The sequence below is a fragment of the Bos mutus genome, chromosome 12 (assembly GCF_027580195.1).
Source record: "Bos mutus isolate GX-2022 chromosome 12, NWIPB_WYAK_1.1, whole genome shotgun sequence".
NCBI lineage: Eukaryota > Metazoa > Chordata > Mammalia > Artiodactyla > Bovidae > Bos > Bos mutus.
Genome location: NC_091628.1, coordinates 20,288,125 through 20,312,724, shown reverse-complemented (window position 1 = coordinate 20,312,724; position 24,600 = coordinate 20,288,125). Strand labels below are relative to the sequence as shown.

The window sequence follows — 24,600 nt, the reverse complement described above, 5'->3', positions numbered from 1 at the left end:
CTAAATCCTCTCAGTGCTTTCTCTACAATATTTTAATGTCAAAGTTTAAATCACTTAGATTAAAACATAAAAACCGTGACAATCTTATTTATAGCATTTTCACATATTTTCAGTGGTGTATTTAAACCCATTGAAACAATCTCTCTCCAGAAGGAACCAAGGGACCCTGATTAACAAGGGAGCAATAATCTGCCAAAGAGTAAATCAGAGAACTGTGGGGAAGGAGAGGGACTCACAGTCACGTTTACTTTCTACAGCCCCCTCTTTATTCCACTTCAGATCTTCATGAACTTAAGTATAGCAAACATGTTTAGAAACTAGCTTAGGTAATAAATGGTTTTAATACAACATTTTTCTCAATAGTGACAAATATACAAACAACAACAAAAAACTCCTAATTTTGAGACTTTTACTTGCAACCAAATGGAATAAAAGAAACCCAATTTAACAACCAAAAACAAAAGCGAAAAGGACAAAAATAGGCAAAACAACTATTTTCAATACACTGAGGATGAGGCGATGCAGGAGAGTGGTCTCTGAGAGATGAGAAACAAACGAGGGGAGCCCTGTCGCCCCAGCTTACTGCCATGAGAGGGCTTCCAGGCCACGGTGCAGAATGGGAGATCCCGGCTGGAGCCCGGAGGACTCCCTGAGCTGGAGAGGAGTGGAGAGTTCTCAGGACGCCACGGCTAGAGTTCCCAAGTCAGGAAAGGAGCGAGCTACAAGCAGAGAAAACCCCGGAGACCTGCAAAGGGTACACAGCTTGAACATTCAACAGAGTACTGCTCAGTGCGTGCATGGATCTGCCAAAGGGTAGGAGAAAAACCGGCCGAACAGATTAGAGGGAACAGTGCCCCAGATTCACATGGGGTCCTGCCCTGGGCCTATTCCCAGGCAGATTGGAGAACCTTACAATTCAGAAGACACTGGGTACAGCACTCCAAAGGGTCTTGCCTCGGTGGTAAGGGGTCAACAGCCCTTGACGGAATGCTGCCAGTCCCACCGAACGAATTCTAAAAGCAGGACCTAAGAGAATCAACTGTTTCAAGTATCTCGACTATGTCCCAGAATGAAGCTTGAGGTTATTTATAGGAATACAAATACATTCATTTGGCAAAAAGGTAAAAGTCACAAAGTCTGGTGTCTAATCAAATATTATTTGGCATTCAAAGAAGCAAAAAATGTGACCCACAATGAGAAAAAAAATAAAGAAATCAGTTACTGAGAGGGGGTACCGATGTTAGATACAGATGTTAGAATGTAGAGATAAAAGAATTAAAAACAGTATTTATTCCTCATGTACTAAAAAAGTAGAGACAGAGAAGATTTTTTTAAGACTCAAGTTGAGATGAAAGATATACCAGATGCAATTAATGGCAGAAGAAAAGGTTAATAAACTTGAAGACACAGCAACAGAAACTATCTAAAATGAAAACATGGGGAAAAAAAGAACTAAAAATAAAATATTAGCAAACTGTGGGACAAGTTCAAGCATCCTAATAATATATGTGCAATTGGAGCTCCTGAAAGAGAAGAGGGGAGAAACAGAAGAAACTTGGAGAAAGTACGGCAGAATATTTTTGAATTTAATGAAAACTACAAACCTAAACATTCAAGAAATTCAACAAACCTAAAGCACAAGAAACAGGAATAAAACTATACATCAGAATCAACAGTTCAAAACCAGTAATAAAGAAAACATCTTAAAAGCAGAGAGAAAACAATGACACTATGTACTGAAGCACAAAGTTTAAAATGAGCAAATTTCTTATTGGAAACAATGTAAGGCAGAATATAATGGAGAAAAGTCTTTAAAGTACGAAAAGAACACATGATGAAACCACAGAAAATACCCTTGAAAAGTGGAGGTGGTCAATAGATAATTTCAGACATACAAAGGCTGGAAAAAATAATCATCAACGGACCCACACAACAAGGAATGCTAAGGGAAGTTCTGCTAGAAGGAATAGGAAACCCCAGGAAAATACGAATCTAAACAAAGGAATGAGGAACACTGGTAATGGTGACTGCAGGGGTAAATAACTTTTTTTATTATTTAAATCTCTTTAAAGATCACTGGCTAAACAAAAATAACAATTTAGGGCAGCAGGGTTTATAAGCTATGCATAAATGAAATATACGACAACAATAGGGAGAAATGAAAACACACCATTGTACGTTTCTTGTACTATATGTGGGGTGGTGTTACATCACTTGAAGGTAGATGTAATCATTTAAATATGTGGACAATAAACCCAAAAGCGCCAGTAAAAACTACAAAACAAAAAAATGCTACCACTAAAAAGACAACAATGGAGATGAAACAGAATCATAAACAGCACTGAATTCAAAAGAAGGCAGAAAGGGAGTTAAAGCAGCACAAAGAACAGACGAAACGAAAACAAATAGCAAAATGACAGACTCAAACCCAAGCACATGGATGATCACATTCAAGGTAAATGGGGTGAACATTCCATTGAAAGGGCAGAAACTGTCAGACTAGACAAACAAGTAAGATAAAATTGTATGCTCCCTATAAGAAACACATTTTATACAGAGAGACACATGTTGATTAAAAGAAAGAAGAATGAGTATGGTTATCATGCTAAACTAATTAAAGAAGAGATGCAATGGCTCTGTTAATAACAGACAAAAGATATGGCCAGGGATAAAGGAGGCCGTTTCATAATGATGGAAGAAGGATCAGGAGGATACCCAGATGTTCACAGTTACACACACAGAGAGCTTTAAGATACACAGAGCAAAAACTGATAGAACCGTTTGCCCTACCTCTAATCCTGGGCAACCGCTAATCCGTTCTCCATCTCGAAAATGCTGTCATTTTGAGAATGCTATGTAAACGGAATCATACAGATTCGATTTTAAGAAATCTTTAAGGCTTTCTTTTCTGCAGCTTACAAAAACGTAAAGGATAAGGGTTAGCACTGTTAACAACGTTTCCAGGAGACTACAGCAGGTCGTGGTCTCCTCTCCTTCCCCCTCCTGCCTGCTGTTACTCACTTCCCCAGCTCACATTTCTTCATTCTGTCTTAAGGCAGAGAAAAGGTGACCTCTCTTTTTCAGCAAGACAAACTTTATTTTATTTTGGTATGACAGTAAATATTTCAACTTTAACTTGGCAGATTATTATTGATTCTTGTTTCTTTCTGTTTTTCAATTGAAAACTTTGCTTCTAGTGATGCCTGCCAGTTCTCCACCTTTCCCTTTCCCTCCTAGAGCTTAAAATAATCAAACTTTACAAATATCCAAAATCTAAAAAAGATATTTTTAATAACCATTCAAGGGAAGCAGTGTTTCTATTTTTCCCAGGAAGAGCAGTAAGTCCAGAGGATTAGCTATAGCCTAACATGTCAGACTATAAGAAGTCTGGAATTACTAAGTACAAATAAATACTGACATTAATGTGTTCTGCTGCAAATGCCAGAGTTCTCTGAAATATGCTTTAAGATATATTAATGTAGATAACAGTGAAATGTCTGTGTAATGGGGGAAAAAGTCATCTTTTCTCATCTAGAGCTAACAAAACAACTTACTGGATGTAATCTTTCAACACAGAATTCCAAGTAAGATGCTATACTCTTTAACTAAAATACAGAATGCATTTCAAAATTCATCTCTCCTGTTCAATTTATTCATTTATTTGTTAATTACTGGTTAGTAAAAAGACCCAGGTCCTGCCCATGGGGAGTGTTTGGATGTCCTATGGAAGAGACATATCTTGAATCAAACAATCACACAAATGTAGACTACAAATGTAACGACTGCTGAGAAGAAGAAATACATGGACTATGAGGTCTTATGACAGGATATAACACAGTTAAGGAGGTCTGCGAAGGAAGGCTTCCTGTGTGTAGCACCGGTTGAGTCCCTTGCTTTGATGCCTAAGAGTTCAAAGGAAGTATATATTCACTTTACCAGTCAGACATTCCGTTGGCTTTGGGGCCAAATCCAGTGTATAGGCAGGTTTTGTTTGATATACACATTAAAAAAAATTGAATTAGGTGCCAATATTTGGAAATCAGTTAATTTTACATCAGATATAATCTCCCTAAATACTTAAAAAAAAATTATTAGGCAAAGATTTTGCCTTGTACTATCAAAACACCTGGCAACACCAAAGATTTTGTTAAAGGGCAGCTCCCACTGTCTAGTTTCCCTTAGTCCTCCAAGGCATCTGTACACTCACCTCATGGCTGGATGCTTATCAAACGCCATGTCTGTGCTCACTAAACTGCACTATTCTCATTTTCTAGATTTTAGGTACCTACAGCAAAGATCAGATGCTGACTAAATAACCATTTAGTAATAAATATTACCCTCTTATTGAAACCATTCTATTACCAATTTGACTATCCAAGGCACTGAGGATAGAGCCGTGAATGAAACAACCCCGCAGAGAAAAACTGCATTTCAGACGCCCCTTCATCTTCCTGTCTGCGGCTTCTTCACCCGAGTCCCTCAAGCCTCTGCCCTGTGTCTCATAATCCTGTCCTACAGGGCAGAGGGTAGGACTCAGATCTGAGAGGCCCCGTGTCCAGAACTGCACGGTCAAACACAAATAAAATGCATCCGTTAAATATGAGCCACAAATGCAATTAAAAATTCTCTAGAAGCCACATTAAAAATACATAAAATAAATTTTCAGCAATATATTTAACCCAATGTATCTAAAATATCTTTACTTCAATACATAAAAAATATGAAATATGTTAGCTGTGGGGATTTTTTATGGATGCCCTTCAACAGACTGAGAAAGTTTCCTATTCCTAATTTTTTGAGTGTTTGTAATCATGAAAAGAGTATTTTCTTGAATATCTTCCCTATGGCTACTGAGATGATTATGTGGTTTGGGGCCTTTTTTTTTTTTTTCCTGAAATAGTATATTACATTAAGTGATTTTGGTATGTTGAACCAACCCTATATTCCTAGGACAAATCCTACTTGGTCATGATGCATAATCCTTTTTACACACTCCTGGATTTCATTTGTAACTTTTTGAGAATTTTTGCATCTATGTTCATAAGGGATAGTCTGTAGTTTTCTTATGACATCTTTGTCAGGTTTTGGTATGAGGGTAATATTGGCCTCACAGAGTAAATTGAGAAGTAGTCTCTCTTTACCAATTTTGGAGAAAACCTTGTAAAGAGTTGGTATTAATTTGTTCAGTGCTTAGGTTTTACCAGTGAAGCACTCTGGGACTGGGGTTTTTTCTATGGAATGGTTTTAATTTACTAATCTCTTTACCTGCTATGTGTGTATGTGTGTGTGTGTGTAATGTCACTTTAGTCATGTCCAACTTTTGGTGACCTTATGGACCATAGCCCACGAGGCTCCTCTGTCCATGGGATTCTCCAGGCAAGAACACAGGAGTGGGTTGCCATGCCCGCCCCCAGCAGATCTTCCCGACCCAGCAATTACATCGTCTCTCTGCCATGTCTGCATTGGCAGGTGGATTCTCTACCATTAGCGCCACCTGGGAAGCCCCTTTACCTGCTCCATGTGCTCAGCCGCTCAGTTGTGTCGGACTCTTTGTGACCCCATGGACTGCAGCCCACCAGGCTCCTCTGTCCATGGGATTCTCCAGGCAAGAACAGTGGAGTGGGTTGCCATTTCTCATTCCAGGGGATCTTTCCGACTCAGGGATGGAACCCACGTCACTTGCATCTTCTGCACCGGCAGGTGATTCTTTACCACTAGTACTAGCTGGGAAGCCCTTTATCGGCTACAGGTTTGTTCAAATTGTCTATTACTTCTTGAGTCCATTTTTGTAGTTTATGCTTTTCTAGGAATTTATCTATTTCATCTAAATTATTTACTTTGTTGGTTGTTCACAGTATTCCCTTATGTTCCTTTTTTTATTTCTATAAGATCAGTAATGGTGCACTGGCTTTCATTCCCGATTTTACTGATACACAGTAATTTTAATTTTCTTTTTCTTGGTCAGTCTAGCTAAAGATTTGCAAAATTTTGCTGGTCTTTTCAAAAGGGCCACTTTTGTTTTCATTGATTTTTTTGTGTGTGTGTGTCGTTTTTCTCTAATCTTTATTTCTTCCCCTCTATTACTTTGGCCACCTGATGTGAAGAGCTGACTCATTTGAAAAGACCCTGATGCTGAGAAAGATTGAGGGCAGGAGGAGAAGGGGACGACGGAGGATGGCTGGATGGCATCACCGACTCGATGGACATGAGTCTGAGTGAACTCCGGGAGTTGGTGATGGACAGGGAGGCCTGGCGTGCTGCGATTCATGGGGTCACAAAGAGTCAGACATGACTGAGCAACTGAACTGAACTGATTGCTTGGGTGTCAGTTTGTTCTTCTTTTTCTAGTTTCTTGGTATGAAAGATTAGGTTACTGACTTGACATCTTTCTTCTTTTTTAATATAGGCATGTACAGCTAAATATTTTGCTCTGAACACTGCTTTACTTGCATTCCTACGTCACTGTGCTTCATTTTCTTTCATTTCAAAGTACTTTCTAGTTTCCTTTGTAATTTCTCCCTTGATTCACTGATTATTTAGAAGCATGCAAACTTAAAATTTCCACATATTTGTGAATCCCCCACATTTTCTTCTATTAATTGCCTATGTTACATCACTATCTTTAGAGAGCACACGTTGTACAATTTCAGTCCTTTGAAATTTATTGAGGTTTGTTTTATGGTCTCGAATATGGTCTGTTCTGGAGAATGTTGTTGAATGAGCATTCTATAGATGTCTCTTAGGTCTTACTGGTTTATAGAGCTGGCCAAGTCTTCTACTTCCTCAATGATCTTCCGCTTAGTTGTTTTGTCCATATTGAAATGGGTGATTGAAATCTCCCACTATTACTGTTCAAATTTCCATATCACCCTTCAATTCTGCCAGTTTTTGGTTCGTGCATTTTGGGGCTTTGTCACTAGGTCATACGTTTATAACTGTTATAGCTTCCTAATTATCATTATAATGCATCCCTCTTTCTGTCCAATAACAACACTTTAAAGTCTGTATCATCTATTAGTACAGCCACTTCAGTTCTCTGTTGATTACCATTTACATGGTATATCTTTTTTGTCCATTTACTTTCAACCTGTTTGTGTCTTTGACTCTCAAGTGTGTGACCTGTAGAGAGCACACAGTTGGATCACGTTCCTCCCTCTCCACCTTTTTAATAGGAATGTTTAATACATTTACCGCCTGCAAGAGTCTCTGCTGATGGGCAAGGACAGCTGAAGTGGCTATACTAACAGCTTTTCAAAGTCTTTTATGGAGATTTTATTCTCATATCTTCCTTTTAAGTTTTGGGTCAGGTTCTTATTTCCACAACTGCTACTGACCCCTCAGCAGCTGAGTATCAGTTGCCACTGATTGTTTTTGACAAAGGCCCTGAGGACAGGGTTTTCCTGCAGATCAAGTTCTGAGCTCCAGTCAGGTCAAGTGACAACAATGAAACAGGGCTTTTCCAGGGAGCTGGACAACAGGTCAAATAGGGACAATGCTTTCGGAATGGCCTTTTTTTTTTTTTTTGAGGCGCCCCAGCAAGCCCTGCCCATCCAGTGGCTGCAAGCCTGCTGGTTTTCAAGGTTACTGCAGACCTGAGCAAAGAGAGATGGGAGCAGTTCAAGTTGCAACGCCACAAACCCTGCTCAATGAGATTCAGCAGTTTTTCTTAAATAAATACTCCTCAGATTGTTGGAAGCCTTTGGCAAATTTCAAGAGTTCTGAAATAGCTGATTTTGGCCATCTCTGCCAATGTTTTCACTGCTTTTAAGGAGGGATGGATCTACCACCATCAGATTGTGAAGGCTTGGTATGAAAAAACAACTCATATTGCTTCAATGCTTAGTTGATAATTTTGTGTGTGTGCCTGAAGCACACAAAGTTACTTGTGACTCTAAACTAAAGGTTCTGTCAAAGATACAGAGTTTAAAAATTTTCATTTAAATTAGGAAAATCCTGGGTCATCCCATGGGCTAGTCCCTCACCTATCAAGCTTGAAATCTCCGTTTTTTCCTTTAACTTTTGTGTGTACCTTCAGCACAGCTGAAAGACAGCTAAATTAATTAAGGAAGAAAAAAAATCTGCTTTTAGAATAGTCGGAAAGAATCAGAAAAGTAGAAGGAGTGTAAAGAAGGGTTTTCCTCTATAAACTATTTTTAATTGATATCTATTTCTTTAATCATGTCTTAAGTCAGACAGATCCATAATCTATTCCCAGCTCCTCTTCTTACTCAGCAGTGCAGCCTTGGGCAAGATATTCAATCTCTTGTACCTCACTTATTTCATTTACAAAATGGGCACAATAATTATTTTATAGGTTTTTGTTAGGCTTAACTAAATGTGAAAGTGCCTAGAACATGCAATAAGCACTCAACTAAGAACCGGTTTCCTTGCTCTTAACTCTGTGGAAACATTAAGAGTGTGCTAGAAATATTCAGGTCAAAATATAAAAGTCAAAAATCCAAGCACAGAACTGACCAAAGGGCCTAACAATTAGCTTTCTAAGAGGAGGCTAAATTAGTACCAGTAGAGGAATATCTTAGAGATATTGTGGCTTCAGTTCTAGACCACTGTAATAAAGTGAATATTGCAATTAAGTGAGTCACACAAATTTTTTGGTTTCCCAGTGCACATTAAAGTTATGTCTATTAAGTGTATAATAGCATTATGCCTAAAAAAGTATAATTTAAAAATATTTTATTGCTAAAAAGCTATCATTTGCTCTTTCAGTCATAATCTTTTTGCAATAGTAATATCAAAGATCACTGCTCAACATTAACAAATACAACAATAATGAAAAAGTTTGAAATACTCTGCTGCTGCTGCTGCTGCTAAGTCGCTTCAGTTGTGTCCGACTCTGTGCAACCCCATAGACGGCAGCCCACCGGGCTCCCCCATCCCTGGGATTCTCCAGGCAAGAACACTGGAGTGGGTTGCCATTTCCTTCTCCAATGCATGAAAGTGAAAGTGAAAGTGAAGTAGCTCAGTCGTGTCCTACTCCCAGCGACCCCATGGACTGCAGCCCACCAGGCTCCCCCATCCATGGGATTTTCCAGACGAGAGCACTGGAGTGGGGCGCCATCGCCTTCTCCTTGAAACACTCTAAGAATTACAAATGTGACACAGAGGCATGAACTGAACAAATGTTGTTGGAAAAATGGTGCTAATAGACTTACCCAAAGCAGAGTTGCCACAAACTGTTAATTAAAAAAGAAAAGAAAAGAAATGCAGTAACTGCAAAGCACAGAAAGCAAAACACAATAAAATTATGCCTGTATGGTCTTCGCCGCTGGTTCAGTGGTAAAGAATCTGTCTGCAAATGCAGGAGACACAGGAGATGCGGGTTCAGTCCCTGGGTGGGGATGATCCCCTGGAGAAGGAAATGGCAATCCACTCCAGTATTTTTGCCTGGAGAACTCCACGGACAGAGGACTACAGTATGTGGGGTCGCAAAAGAGTTGGACACAACTTAGCAACTAAACAACAAAAACACATTCAAGAAACCAGAACGCAAAGAATTTTATGTGCAAAAAATAGGATAACATATATTAAACACTCAGCAGTTTCTGGCACATGCAATGTGCTTGATAAATGTTACATGAATGTGTTGTTTGATTTTTAGAAAAATTTATCAGTAAGAAATGATAAAAGAAACTTTTTAAATTTAATGAGCCAAACTTCATTTATATGGAATATTTACTCATGTGAAACACCTTCTAAAACTATGCTGAGTAAAATAAGACTTCACATTATATTTTTTAAAAAGCAAGCTTTACTCTTTCTTTTTTTGACTGTTTTCTCTTACATAAGAGGTGACATCATAAGCCATGCTGGCTAAAACAGTTTTCACAAAAACAAAAAATTCAGACAAATCAGAAGCAGGTACTAAGTCTTTTGTGCCACTTCAGGTTCAATAATATCTTAAACTTCCCCATTATCTCAAGCCCTGCCACTTAAGTTTCTTATGTCTAACCAATTCCACATAGTTTCCTTATGGTCTCCGTCTTCTCTGTAAAGATCCAATTCTATGTCTCACTGCTGCTGCTAAGTTGCTTCAGTCATGTCCAACTCTGTGCAACCCCATAGATGGCAGCCCACCAGGCTCCCCCGTCCTTGGGATTCTCCAGGCGAGAACACTGGAGTGGGTTGCCATTTCCTTCTCCAATGCATGAAAATGAAAAGTGAAAGTGAAGTCGATCAGTCGTGTCCGACTCTTAGCGACCCCATGGACTGCGGCCCACCAGGGTCCTCCATCCATGGGATTTTCCAGGCAAGAGTACTGGAGTGGGGTGCCATTGCCTTCTCCGTTATGTCTCACTGGTCACCATCCACTCTACCAGCAAACCTTCCATCTGTTTACCATCCCGATCTAAACCCCTCAACAAAAAGGGAACTCTGATTACTACTTTCCTGACATGTGAACTTTAAAGAAAACATACAATGACACAGAGACAACTGTGTACAGTAAGTGTAAAATAATAGCTCATTTGTATGCAGCATTTATACCAAACAACATCCTTAATAACATGGGCTTCCCTGGTGGCTCAGCAGTAAAGAATCTGCCTGCAATGCAGGAGCTGTAGGAGATGCAATTTCAATCCCTGGGTCAGGAAGATCCCCTGGAGGAGGGCATGGCAACCCACTCCAGTATTCTTGCCTGGAGAATCTCATGGACAGAGGAGCCTGGCGGGCTACAGTCCACAGGGTCACAAAGAATCAGACACGACTGAAGCAACTGAGCACGCAGATATGCATACGCACATATACATATACATAATATACTTCCATGCTGCTACTGCTAAGTCGCTTCAGTCGTGTCCAACTCTGTTCGACCCCATAGACGGCAGCCCACCAGGCTCCACCGTCCCTGGGATTCTCCAGGCAAGAACACTGGAGTGGGTTGCCATTTCCTTCTCCAATGCATGAAAGTGAAAGTGAAAGTGAAGTAGCTCAGTCGTGTCCTACTCCCAGCGACCCCATGGACTGCAGCCCACCAGGCTCCCCCATCCATGGGATTTTCCAGACGAGAGCACTGGAGTGGGGCGCCATCGCCTTCTCCTTGAAACACTCTAAGAATTACAAATGTGACACAGAGGCATGAACTGAACAAATGTTGTTGGAAAAATGGTGCTAATAGACTTACCCAAAGCAGAGTTGCCACAAACTGTTAATTAAAAAAGAAAAGAAAAGAAATGCAGTAACTGCAAAGCACAGAAAGCAAAACACAATAAAATTATGCCTGTATGGTCTTCGCCGCTGGTTCAGTGGTAAAGAATCTGTCTGCAAATGCAGGAGACACAGGAGATGCGGGTTCAGTCCCTGGGTGGGGATGATCCCCTGGAGAAGGAAATGGCAATCCACTCCAGTATTTTTGCCTGGAGAACTCCACGGACAGAGGACTACAGTATGTGGGGTCGCAAAAAGAGTTGGACACAACTTAGCAACTAAACAACAAAAACATATTCAAGAAACCAGAACGCAAAGAATTTTATGTGCAAAAAATAGGATAACATATATTAAACACTCAGCAGTTTCTGGCACATGCAATGTGCTTGATAAATGTTACATGAATGTGTTGTTTGATTTTTAGAAAAATTTATCAGTAAGAAATGATAAAAGAAACTTTTTAAATTTAATGAGCCAAACTTCATTTATATGGAATATTTACTCATGTGAAACACCTTCTAAAACTATGCTGAGTAAAATAAGACTTCACATTATATTTTTTAAAAAGCAAGCTTTACTCTTTCTTTTTTTGACTGTTTTCTCTTACATAAGAGGTGACATCATAAGCCATGCTGGCTAAAACAGTTTTCACAAAACCAAAAAATTCAGACAAATCAGAAGCAGGTACTAAGTCTTTTGTGCCACTTCAGGTTCAATAATATCTTAAACTTCCCCATTATCTCAAGCCCTGCCACTTAAGTTTCTTATGTCTAACCAATTCCACATAGTTTCCTTATGGTCTCCGTCTTCTCTGTAAAGATCCAATTCTATGTCTCACTGCTGCTGCTAAGTTGCTTCAGTCATGTCCAACTCTGTGCAACCCCATAGATGGCAGCCCACCAGGCTCCCCCGTCCTTGGGATTCTCCAGGCGAGAACACTGGAGTGGGTTGCCATTTCCTTCTCCAATGCATGAAAATGAAAAGTGAAAGTGAAGTCGATCAGTCGTGTCCGACTCTTAGCGACCCCATGGACTGCGGCCCACCAGGGTTCTCCATCCATGGGATTTTCCAGGCAAGAGTACTGGAGTGGGGTGCCATTGCCTTCTCCGTTATGTCTCACTGGTCACCATCCACTCTACCAGCAAACCTTCCATCTGTTTACCATCCCGATCTAAACCCCTCAACAAAAAGGGAACTCTGATTACTACTTTCCTGACATGTGAACTTTAAAGAAAACATACAATGACACAGAGACAACTGTGTACAGTAAGTGTAAAATAATAGCTCATTTGTATGCAGCATTTATACCAAACAACATCCTTAATAACACGGGCTTCCCTGGTGGCTCAGCAGTAAAGAATCTGCCTGCAATGCAGGAGCTGTAGGAGATGCAATTTCAATCCCTGGGTCAGGAAGATCCCCTGGAGGAGGGCATGGCAACCCACTCCAGTATTCTTGCCTGGAGAATCTCATGGACAGAGGAGCCTGGCGGGCTACAGTCCACAGGGTCACAAAGAATCGGACACGACTGAAGCAACTGAGCACGCAGATATGCATACGCACATATACATATACATAATATACTTCCATGCTGCTACTGCTAAGTCGCTTCAGTCGTGTCCAACTCTGTTCGACCCCATAGACGGCAGCCCACCAGGCTCCACCGTCCCTGGGATTCTCCAGGCAAGAACACTGGAGTGGGTTGCCGTTTCCTTCTCCAATGCATGAAAGTGAAAAGTGAAAGTGAAGTCGCTCAGTCGCGTCTGACTCTTAGCAACCCCATGGACTGCAGCCTACCAGGCTCCTCCATCCATGGGATTTTCCAGGCAAGGTACTGAAGTGGGGTGCCATTGCCTTTTACAATACCTCCATGAGGTAGGTACAATTTTAACTTCCAATTTTTTAATGAAAAATTTGACAGAAGTTAAGAAACCTGTACAAAGTCATAGAGCTATTCAGCTATACAGAGAGCCAATATTTAAATCAGGCAACAAAATTTTTAAACTATGATGCTTTAGAGAAACTCTTAATCTGAAGACTCATCCTTCTTAACTCAGGAAATGAGACGGAAGCTCTGAAGCACAATAATTATCTTATTGTGATAATTGGTATAACTGCTCTCCTGTGACACTAACACCTCAAATCCCTATCCTGTCCTTCTTAGAGTCTTCTTGCTGAATCAGCTGCCCTCACTCCAAGCCAGCATGTACCTCACAATGCCAGGGGTGAAGCAAAAGGAAGAGGAAGGAGGGGGAGCTAAGGAAAAGGAGAAAGAGAAAAAGACAGGATCAAAAAATATATAAAAGAAGGATGAGAGAAATCTATCGTGAGATACAAGAAACATCTGGTGATAAAAACAGTTAAGTGAAGTTTGGTAAAAAAAAAAAAAAAAAAAAAACTGATCTTCCTATTATAATATCCTATGCACAGCTGTATACAGCCCTGCCCCCAATTATCTATGACATTTTAATGCTTAAAAATTAGTGTACAGCACATAATCAAAAGCACAGACTTAACCATTCAGTAATTTTTAATGAATATGTGTAGATGGTGATTTTAGAGGGTAAGAAAAGAACAGTACATGATAAAACATGTTCATTAGGAAGAAAACAAAAGTTCAATATTTACAAGAGGTAACTGACATTGCTTTAAATAAGTGAAAAGCAAATTCAGTAGATAACAGTAAATACGAAATATAAAATAATTCAATGTATCAAATCAAGGTATTTTTCAGTTACATGGTTATGTTCCTCTCTAAATATTTAATCTGTAATAAAACCATTCAGTAATTTTGAAAGGTTACTTGTAAAGTATTACACAAGCCAAAATGGAACATTATTTTTCATCTGCAGATATTTATCAACTAGTTTTTAAACCTGGCAGCTCTTTCTTATCCCTCTCTTGGTTAAGACAAGCTTCTTCATATCATTCAAAGACACGAAACAGGGGAAAAGAGAAGAACCACCTTTTTGCCAAGTGTCCTCATGACTTGGAACCCATGGGCATTTGTTCCTGACCCTGTCTGATTTTTGGCACATAGCAGATAAGCACTGAGCAACACACACCCACTGTTACACGGAGAAGAGGGAACAGACATCAAAGCGCCACTCATTTTGTTTTTAGATACCATATCAAGGCTATTCAGGTTTCTTAAGAAGATCCAGCAGGGGAAAAAAAAAAAAAAGATTATCACTCTCATGCTCATGTAATGCTGTGCTCTAAAATAGGTCTCAGTTCGTTTTCTTTAGACTCCAGCCATCAGAATATACTCAGATCCGCTGGTTCCTTCTGCCTGATAGCCAGAGATATCTCCTTGGGAAGGCTTTGCTAGGACACAAGAATAAGGCATGCAAGACAAATCAGCACAGTTTTCAAGCTACTTGCCCGCTTCCAGGAATGCTAATTTCAGTAATCCTTCCCAAGATGTCAGCACTATTATCAAAGAGATCTGGGTCATTTTCCCTGCTTTGAAGCTCTCTGCTTGCTCAAACACTATAGGAGGCAAACCAGGAAAAGCTGGAGTGGCATGGACTAGGGAAACAATTTCCTAGTAATGGGTTCCTCTAAGAATATCTTTTCATTTTGAAGTTTTGAAAAAAAAAATAGAAGTGCCAAAACCTCCTGAGCCAAGACCATAGGAGATACAATCTCTTTTCTTTTAAGGCTGATCTATCAGTGGCCATGTTTCTAGGAATGGCTTGTGCATTAAGGAAACCAATGCAAAACTCCAGGTTTAGAGCCATTCAAAGCCACAAAGGTCAGCAACGTAAGGAGATGGAGCCGAGGCCCTGAAATACGTGGGACGCAGAGAATCCTGGAGAGGTAGAAAGGAGAGACTTGGCTGGGATGTCCAGTAACAGCACTGGTTCATGGAAAGGAGGTGAGTCTGGCTCCTGGTCACCACACTGACAACAGAGGGCACTCAGCCTGGCCCTCCCACTGCCCCCATCGGGGAGAGGACCATCAGCTGCAGGCAGAGTGGCCTTGCACAGAGCAGGGGGCCTGGAGGACTTGGGAGAGCTGGCGGTCTCTGCCCCTTAACTCCTACTGAGTGTTGGGCAGATTACTTGACTTTTTGAAGTCTTTAAAATGGGGAAAGCCTCTGTGGACTACTTCCCATGGTTGCTGTGAGGGTCAAATACAATAACATATACCAGTGTGTATTACATCAGTGTAAGTGACGGAAGATAGGGGCCTAGCAGATGAGTTTCCTAAAAATGATATAAACCTTGGCAAAGCAAGGAGAGTTGGATACAACTAAAGTGACTGAGCACGCAGGCACTGCCGTATCTCTATGCCATTCAAAGACCACCAATTACCAGGACAGGCCAGGTCACGTGTGCTGAGGCTCCTGGCTGGAGCTGGGTCTCACTGCTGAGTGAAGGCAGGGGCTGGCTCTTGGGCCATCCGCCCTGCACTTTTTCCTTCTTCCAGACAAAGGGGACACCCTCAGCACCCTCTGTGGTCCTCCTCTCCCACCTGCGCTGCTCGTGGAGCTCACAGCTCCTCAGGTACAACTCACAGCGGGTGGAGGCTGGGTTACAAGCAGTCACAGGGAACCGGTCACAAGGCTGTCTTGAAGACAGACAGCTAAGAGAAGGGGGCAGCTTCTGCCAGCCGACACCAGGAGGTTTGAGGCCTGGGTGCAGGGTGCGTGCAGCCTGTTTCATACAGACTGGAGGAAGTTGGTTTAAGAAGACGAAGTGAACGCTGAGAGAGGCAGACAGCCTGGACCTCCGGGTGCTGGGACGCCCTACTCCCGAGGTCTCAGAGCTCTCCACCACCCCGCCCCACACAGCCGGCCCTTGCCAAGCACACGTGGCCCTGCTAAGGAAGTCCTGAAGAAGCGTAAGTCAGGTTTTCTAACACACCATCAGGATGCGTTGGTCCCACACTAAAGAAAGAGTAATTTCCAGACTAAGGTAGACCCATGGTCCATTCAAACAAGCATCCTACTTATGGCAAACACACCAGGGTCGTTTGCAGGAAACCACACTTGTCTTCAAAAATTCAAGCTCAAATGAAGTCTTTAAAATGGAAGTCTTTGAAGTCTTGCAAAACATCCTAGCCTGGCCATATGTTCACTACGGGTCTATGAATTTATCTTCACCCTTCTGGCATCTGACTGAATTTTCTGTCTTTGTCCACTCGTAAAGATAATCCATTCCTAATATGTACTGCCTACTCTGCAAAGGGACAATTCTTATTTGGTTGATTTCTTACAGTATAAATAAACTCGTCATAAGCCTCTTCAATGCTCAAAGTATGACCTACAGATTCTCTTCGTCAGCTTATTCATGTCACTGAGTTTCTTTCTTTCTCAAAAAAAAAGGAGAAAAAAATTTGGCCCCCTAGAAGATGCAGTGGAGAAGAGAATGGCAACCCACTTCAGTATTCTTGCCTGGAGAATCCCATGGACAGAGGAGCCTGGCAGGCTACAGTCCATAGAGTCGCAAAGAGTCGGACACGACTGAAGTGACTCAGCACACACACAGCTCTGCATTAAATCAGTCTAGCCATCTTTCCCTAATGCTATGGAGAAGTATCGTACACAGAGCCACAGAGTACTCTTGTGTAACCTCAATGTCCCTGAATGTTTTAGTCACTGTTCTAGCAAATAAGAGTAAACAGTGAAAGAAAAGCAGGAATAGAAAAATGAGGGGAAAAAAATACTACTGGGATTTATTCTGACACCAACAACACAAAAAGGTTAGAAAAAATATTCCTAAAATTGTTATTTTTGAGTGGCTGGATGATGGACAAATCCCCTTTTACTGTATATTTTTCTGCATTAGTAAAATTTCTACACTGGCTATGTACCGTCCTAACTTAAAAAATGTTATTGGAAAAAAAAACACTGGAGAACAATGTGGTTAAACAAAGAGTTAAATGGTCAAAACCGAGGTTAAATGAGCAGCTGGAGACGGCAGAGAGCCCTGTCAAAAGCTTCAGGGACATCAGGCCTTCACAGGGGGATCGACTCTGGCTGGAGAGCCTTCAGTGGCCCGGATCCTTGCAGGCTCAGGAGGCAGAAAACGGGCTCAGAGTGGGTCAGAGCCTTTCACCTGAGGGCTCACTCCACTTCAGCAAACAGTCACACCTAGAACAGAAAGGTCCTTCCTTTTAAAGGTATTTTAAAGGTTCATATAAAGGACCTCAGAACAAAAAAGGCTGGAAGGGTGTGGTGGCATATGTGCTTTCAGAGGCGAGCCTACCACTGAGGAACTAATGGGGCTACCGGGGAGAAAGTGCCTGGATCCTCCCCAGCTACAGGCACACACTGGGCACCCAACACATACTCATATATAAGTGACAACGAACTGAGCAACCACGATGAAAACGTGCAGGTGGTGGGAGAGGCCCAGAAGGCAGGCTTCCTGCAGGAGGTGACACCTGCGCTGGGTTAAAGAGATAAGATTTCTTCAACGTTTCTTTGCTAAGCAAAGCATGTGAAAAAGAGTGTGTAGGGGTCCAGGCAGGCACAAATCATGGGCACTCAAAGAAAGAGAAGCTGTGTAACCCCAAAAGAGTGTTAAGTATTTCACTGAGGAATCCAATAAACACATAGTAAGAGTAAATAGGGAAATCAAGGCAGAGATAGAAAAAAGAACACTGGAATTCATTTTGTGATACATACAAATGGCTTAGCTTCAGGGAAGACAAAGGTGAACCAAGCCTTGAATAAAGGGTAGAATTTGGATGGAAGTAGAAAGGGAAGAAAAAGGACAGTACGAGCAAAGACAAAGGCTGTGGGGAGAAATAGAATGAAAGACCTTTGTTCTTTCAGCAAATGTTCATTGCATGCCTCCTCTGTTCCAGGTCTGCATCCCAGCTTGGGGTGCAAGAGGGAACTGACATTTAATTCAAGTCAACAGACAACAACCCCGTGAGACCAGTACTATTCTCCCCACTGCAGAGATGAGGAAATGGAGGCTTTACAACGAGCAGTTTTTCCAAGGACACAGAGCTCATAAATAGTGTACATCTACTTTTAGCTGTGTTTTTATTATAGCCAGGCTTTTGAGAACGTTGATGAGCTGTTTGTTTCTGAAAACATCATGGTTAATGCTCAGAGCATAGGGGGGAACCAAGCAGTCCCTATTCTGCTATTCAAGTGAAAAAAAAAATCATGAGCATGTCTTACTTTCCTTTTATGAATTCTTTTCTGCCCTGGAGGATAAATATGTGGGAGTCTTGAGTCCTGACTTACAAACATCCAAGGCCTTTTGGAACAATTGTTGCAGGACCGGATCAAGCTCTGGAAACTGCTGGATTATACTGACTGGCAACTGATTGAGTCCATTCACTCCAGAACGTGCTCAGAGAGCAAGGGGAGCATGTTCAGTGAGCGGTCATCTGAGAAAGGTCAGCCGGGTTAACTCCAAAAACGTTTCATAAAGTCAAAACCAGATTGAGGATTTGTGTGGAAAATGTTAAACACACCCTGCTGGAAAACTCAGAGACTCCCTCACGGCCATCGGCCTTACTAGTCAGTAAATGACACATCTTCCAGGAACCTGAGCTGAATGATTCGAAGTTGTCGAAAGTCAGCACGTGAACCCGCCAGGTTCCCTGTCTCTGGCCAACTTAACACAGGTTACCCCCAGGTGATCAAGCTCTTCTGGAAGTAGAGAAGCTTTCAGCCCACAAGGTGCAATTCTAAGCACAGACATACATACATGCAAATGGTGTTGACAAAGAACAAAATAAACTGCTTACATTCTTCCGAGGCTAACCATATGCCTTTAGGTAAAAAGAGGAAAAAACTTTTTATTTTTTTTAGGGTCATTGAAAAGTCATTTGGGTCTACAGTAATTCTTTCTTTGCCACATTAAACTTCTACTTTTCAAACAAGAGGTGTTTCTTGTGGGCCTATTAAAAAAAAGCTATGAGTCTCTAATCAAACGTAAGATTAATATAAATTTTCTTCATTATTATTATAGGAAATTCGTTTTTCCTTTTTAATTTAATTTCTTTTTTAATCCATTAATTAGAATATAGCTCTAAAGCTTGCAGTCATACAAATCTATTTTTGTGTTTCTTCTGGAGAGATGAATCTGATATTACTATGCGTGATTAACACGGCGCCTCACAAGCAAGGGTCGTTTCTGTACTTGGAATGTCTAAGGCAGGCAGGCCTGGAATAATCTCCCAGACAGCACTCCGTCATCTACCCTCCAAAAGCTGGCATTGCTGATGTGATCTGTGGGGGAAAAATACCAAATACCTAAAATACTTTAAAACGTGTATTTCCATAAAGTAAAGGGAAATAACTTTATTGCAAAATTTGTCTACAGCTGAAGATGTTATCTAAGGTCCAGTCTGACCTGAAAGTGAAAGTGTTAGTCGCTCAGTCACGTCTGACTCTTTATAACCCCATGGACTGTAGCCTGCCAGGCTCCTCTGTCCATAGGATTTTCCAGGGAAGAATACTGGAGTGGGTTGCCATTCCGTTCTCCAGGGGATCTTCCTGGCTCAAAGATCAAACCCAGGTCTCCCACATTATAGGCAGATTCTTCACCATCTGAACTACCAGGGAAGCCCTAGTTTGACCTGGAAACTCTCCAATCAGGCAGCGGCTGACTAAGGCATGATTTCAGCGTAATCTCTGAGATCCCTGAGATCATTTCTGTACTTTCTTTTCCCCTCATGTAACGTTAGGGTTTCCCAACCCTTTCATGTTTCCTTGGGGATGGCTAAGTAACAGAGTTTATCCACAGGAGCAGTCCACCCAGTCCTCTCTCCTGCATTCACTGAATCCATTCCTGCTGGCATCCAATCCAACTTATTAGGACCGACAAGCATACAAAACTTGGACTAGAGAAAAATATTAAAAATATAACTTAAAACATTTACTTTTAGGGCAGCAAAGAGAGATGGAAACTTCTACCTTATTCCAAAAAGTAGAGATGTTCACGGTCTCTTATAGCAACTAAAAGTGGAAACCAGCTAGTGTTCCAGGCCGTGTGGGAGAAATGTTGAAGACCAACCCAAACTGCAAGAAACGCTTACCTTGCTGAAACAGGAGGCCGTTCTGTCACCACTGACCTATAAAAATCAAGGCCCCACATCTGACTACCTCACAAGTATCCCTTCCAAGTTTCAGCTCTTGTTTTTCTGGGATACTGGACTTCTCAGACAAACTGAAAACTAGCAGCAGAGAGACCTAACTAGTACTTTTTAATATGTCCTTTACTGTATCCTTTCAGATATAAGGATATCTTACAGCCGTATGGCAGGGTATGGGCTTCCCCGCTGACTCAGCGGTAAAGAATCCACCTGCAATGCAGAGATGCGGTAGGAGCCATGGGTTTGATCCCTGGGTCAGGAAGGTCCCCTGGAGAAGGGAAAGGCAACCCGCTCCAGTATTCTTGCCTGGAAAACCCTATGGACAGAGGAGCCTGGCAGGCTACAGTCCGTGGGGGTCACAGAGTCGAATGTGACTTAGCGACCCACCAACCAACAGTGGTAGGTATGGTTCTCCTCCGCTCAAATGCATAACTTACTGGGGCGGACTTTCCATCTACTGGAGAAAAACAAGAAGTCTGTGAAGACTCATAACCTGTACTTACACGTACTCCCGTGACTGTGGAAATTCTGACTCACCATAAAGATAAAGACAGCTAAACCTGAGGCTGGCTGTGTCTATCTCCCAATCCACTCCCTAGGGCTGGCCTCCTACAGTGGTTCCTAGTGGAACCTCTGACCAGCAGCATTGGCATCACTGGGTAACTTGTTAGAAATGCGCATTCTGCCCCCAGACCTACTGAGTCCGAGACTCTCCAGGGTTCAGTCCCCCAGGTGACTGATGCCCCCAAGTTTGAGAAGCACAGTTGCACAGAGGTAACGATCACACCACCAGCATCTGTAACTCCCAGAGCCTACAGGTGGCAGTAAAGGCCAGTTAGAAGAATTACAGGCACTAGAAGATCAAGTTCTAAGTGTTACAGAGCCAGCCTGCCTGACCACACTGTTCAACAGTTTCTTAACAGCTGGCTCAGCCTCCTCCAATGAGTTTGAAGGTCACAGTAAGTCCCAGCTTTGAACAGGAACTGGACTGAAATTCTTGTGGTCCGAAAGCAGACATATTGAACCTATGAATTTCAGGGATGCAATCAATATTTAATTATCTTAAAGATTTTAAGACTATGAGGATACAAACATATTTAAGAATGAAAATTTCAATACTTATTAAATAGAACAAGAAACTCAAATTATTCTCAGCAATTATGTATATCTGAATTATTTTTATGCACTCTGAATGATTAGAGTTCCCACCATTAAAATCTCATTGAGATAACATGTTAACAGTGAGAAGAGAAATTTTCTACTGTAAAGCATGTATCAGGCATCCCTTTACTATTTACTAGACTCTATGAAAACCCTGAATTTTGCATTAATTTGCCTTACACAAACTACAAACCTCCAGTGAGGGTGTGGAGCAACGGGAACTCTCATACAGTTGGGGGAATAAATCGGTACAATCACTTTGGAAAACTGTTGAGCAATGTCTACCAAAGCTAAATACACAATATCCAGGGCCAGCAATTCCACTCCTGGGTTTGCACCACAGAGAAGTGACCACATCCAGCTACTTAAAGCCTCATAAACGTGTTTGTAGAAGTCTAACTCGTAATACGGAGCAGGCAATGGCAACCCACTCCAGTGTTCTTGTCTGGAGAATCCCAGGGACGGAGGAGCCCGGTAGGCTGCAGTCCATGGGGTCGCAAAGAGTCGGACACGACTGAGCGACTTCACTTTCACTTCTCACTTTCATGCATTGGAGAGGGAAATGGCAACTCACTCCAGTGTTCTTGCCTGGAGAATCCCAGGGATGGAGGAGCCTGGTGGGCTGCCGTCTCTGGGGTCGCACAGAGTCAGACACGACTTAAGTGACTTAGCAGCAGCAGCAGCAACTCGTAATAGTTATAACCAGGAAAAAATAATTTGAATATCCATTCTCAGCAGTAATATGACTATGCATACAATAAAATAGACACAGCGAGGAAAACACGAATGAACCAACAAACCTGACCACAGCTACAGACTACGGATGAGCCTCACAGATGTAACGCTGAGTAAAAGATGCAAGGGATTAAGAATCACATGCTTGACCAAACAGGCAGAACAAATATCTGGTGACAGAGGTCAGCATGGAGGTTACTGAGGTCATCTAGAACAGGCAAGAGGAGCTCACAGGGTAAGATCTAGGTCTTGATATGTGGAATGGTGACAGGGGTGTATACATATGAAAAGCTCACTGACTTGCACACTTAAACGTTTTACACTTTACTATATGTATATGGGCTTCCCAGGTGGCTCAGCAGTAAAGAATCTGCCTGCCAGTGCAGGAGAGGCAGGTATGATCTGGGTCTGGGTCAGGAAGATCCCTTAGAGGAGGAAATGGCAACCCACTCCAGTATTTTTGTCTGGGAAATCCCATGGACAGAGGAGCCTGGCCAGCTACAGTTCATGGGTTCACAAAGAGTCGGACCGACCATGACCAAGTGATTAAACAACAATATATATGTTATATTTATTTATAAAGGGACAACAATATGTATGTTATACTTCTTTACAAAGAGAAGAAAAGTTAAACACACACAAAATACCCTTGACAGATTATCCTGTAATAATTTTCAGTATCCATCATAAAAATCTTCCCTGATGGCTCAGAGGGTAAAGAATCGGCCTCCAATGTAGGAGACATAAGAGATTCAGGTTTCATCCCTGGGTCAGGAAGATTCCCTGGAGAAGGAAATGATTACCCACTCTAGTATTCTTGCCTGGAAAACGCCATGGACAGAGGAGCCTAGCGGGCTATAGTCCAAGGGATCACAGAGTCGGGCACGACTGAGCAACTAAGCACACATGAAAATCCAAATTACTGGGCAACTACACCTGACATCAGAGTCTCATTTACTGCAAAAATACTGCATTTGCTGAGCTACATCTCAAAATTAGATACAGAGAACAATGGGCTTTCCGATATTCAATTATGCCATCAAATCAATGTATCCTCCTATGAAGAGGCCAAAACTTTCTGGCTTGCACTCCCTGGTCCCAAACTCCATTTATTCTGCCACTTCATGCCATCATAGGTGCCAACTGATGTCCACCATCCCTAGCCCCTGCAGGCCTGGATGTGGTCACCATCCTGGAGAGGCTGACAAGGCTGGCTCCAGTCCTTAGCTACCTGCCTGAATCCCCCGCCACCATGCAGCCTCACAAATCAAGGCATGTCCCAGTGCAGGATAAGTGTTAAGACAGTACCGCCTTCAGGTCAATGCGGACCTATTGGATTCTAGGTTCCCATCTAGTAAGGCTCAGACGCTAAGCCAACTGTCGACTAGGAGATACCAAATTACACCCCAAGAGCAGACACCTCCAGGCCTCGCAGCTGGCCCCCAGGTCCTGAACCCGCGCCGCCCTCCCCAAGCCTGCGCCGCTCCCTCCAGGCCACCCGACCCACAAAGAACCCGAACCGGGAAAATCAACTCGGTCTGCTTTTGCGCTTCCGGCTCAGGTTTAAAAAAAAAAAAAAAAAAGCTCAACCGAGGGCACTGTGACCAAGAGGAGGAACCATGTGTTCCGGGCGACACTCGGGTCCCCCACGCGCGGCCGCGGGGCAGGGCCAGGGTCGGCGGCCCCTATACTCGGCGCTGACTCGGCAACAGTCAGGACTCGCCCGCGCGCGAGGGACCGCGGGCCAGAGGGGGCGCGCCCTGTCGCCGAGAACCCGCCTAGCGCGCTCTCGGGCGGGGCCGCCCAGGGCAGGAGCCCGGGCCGCGCGCGCGCGCGCCGCCGCCGCCCCAGGGCCGGCGTGGTTACCTGGGAGCAGGAACACGTGCTGCCAGACGCGAGCCCCGTCCCCGCCGTCCGCGCCGCGCGCCATGCCGCTCGTCGGCTCCCGGCCGCCGTGGGCCTCAGCCCTCGGAGCGCGGGCTCGGCGAAAGGCGGGTGGCAAATGGCGGGAGAAGAGTCGATTCCGGGAATGCGGCGGGGCCTGGGGCGCGGGGCCGGCCAGGCGTACGTGGTTTCGTTTCCGGAGTCCGCCAGCGGCCCCGATTTCAGAGTTTAAATTGAGCGCCGGGCCCAGGCTGCCGGCCCCCTGGCTCGTCGCCCGCCGGCGGGGAAGGGTCGCTGCCTCTCCCCCCTCCGCGGCTCGGCCAATGGTAGCTGCTCACCCGCGGCGCCCAGTGACGCGGCCCGGGGGCGGGGTCGCCTGGGCCCCGAGGCTCCGAGTCCGCGCTCCCAGTGGCCTTCCGCGCGTGCGGCGGGGCGCAGCCCTGGGGAGATCGCGGGGAGGCCGGGTCCCTGGGCCGTGGGGCACCGGGAGGCTTGACGCTCGCCGCCCCAGTAGGCTGGCGGATGCGCGCACACCTTGCAGCGCGCAAAGCCTGGCGCAAATCCGTTTTGAGGACAAGAACCGTCACA

At 43.2% G+C, this 24,600-nt stretch overlaps 1 protein-coding gene across 2 annotated transcripts in view; it reads right to left on the bottom strand.

Moving 5' to 3' along the window:
- Positions 1-24,329, bottom strand: part of RNASEH2B (ribonuclease H2 subunit B) — a 63,621-nt gene extending 39,292 nt beyond the window's left edge. The window contains exon 1 of one of the 2 annotated variants that reach the window (XM_070380349.1): positions 23,995-24,329. In XM_070380349.1, coding sequence (XP_070236450.1) covers positions 23,995-24,058 — 64 coding nt within the window. In that variant the 5' untranslated portion in view covers positions 24,059-24,329. The remainder of the gene's footprint in view (positions 1-23,994) is intronic. The other variant, XM_070380348.1, reaches the window with a different exon arrangement.
- Between the last annotated feature and the right edge of the window lie 271 nt (positions 24,330-24,600).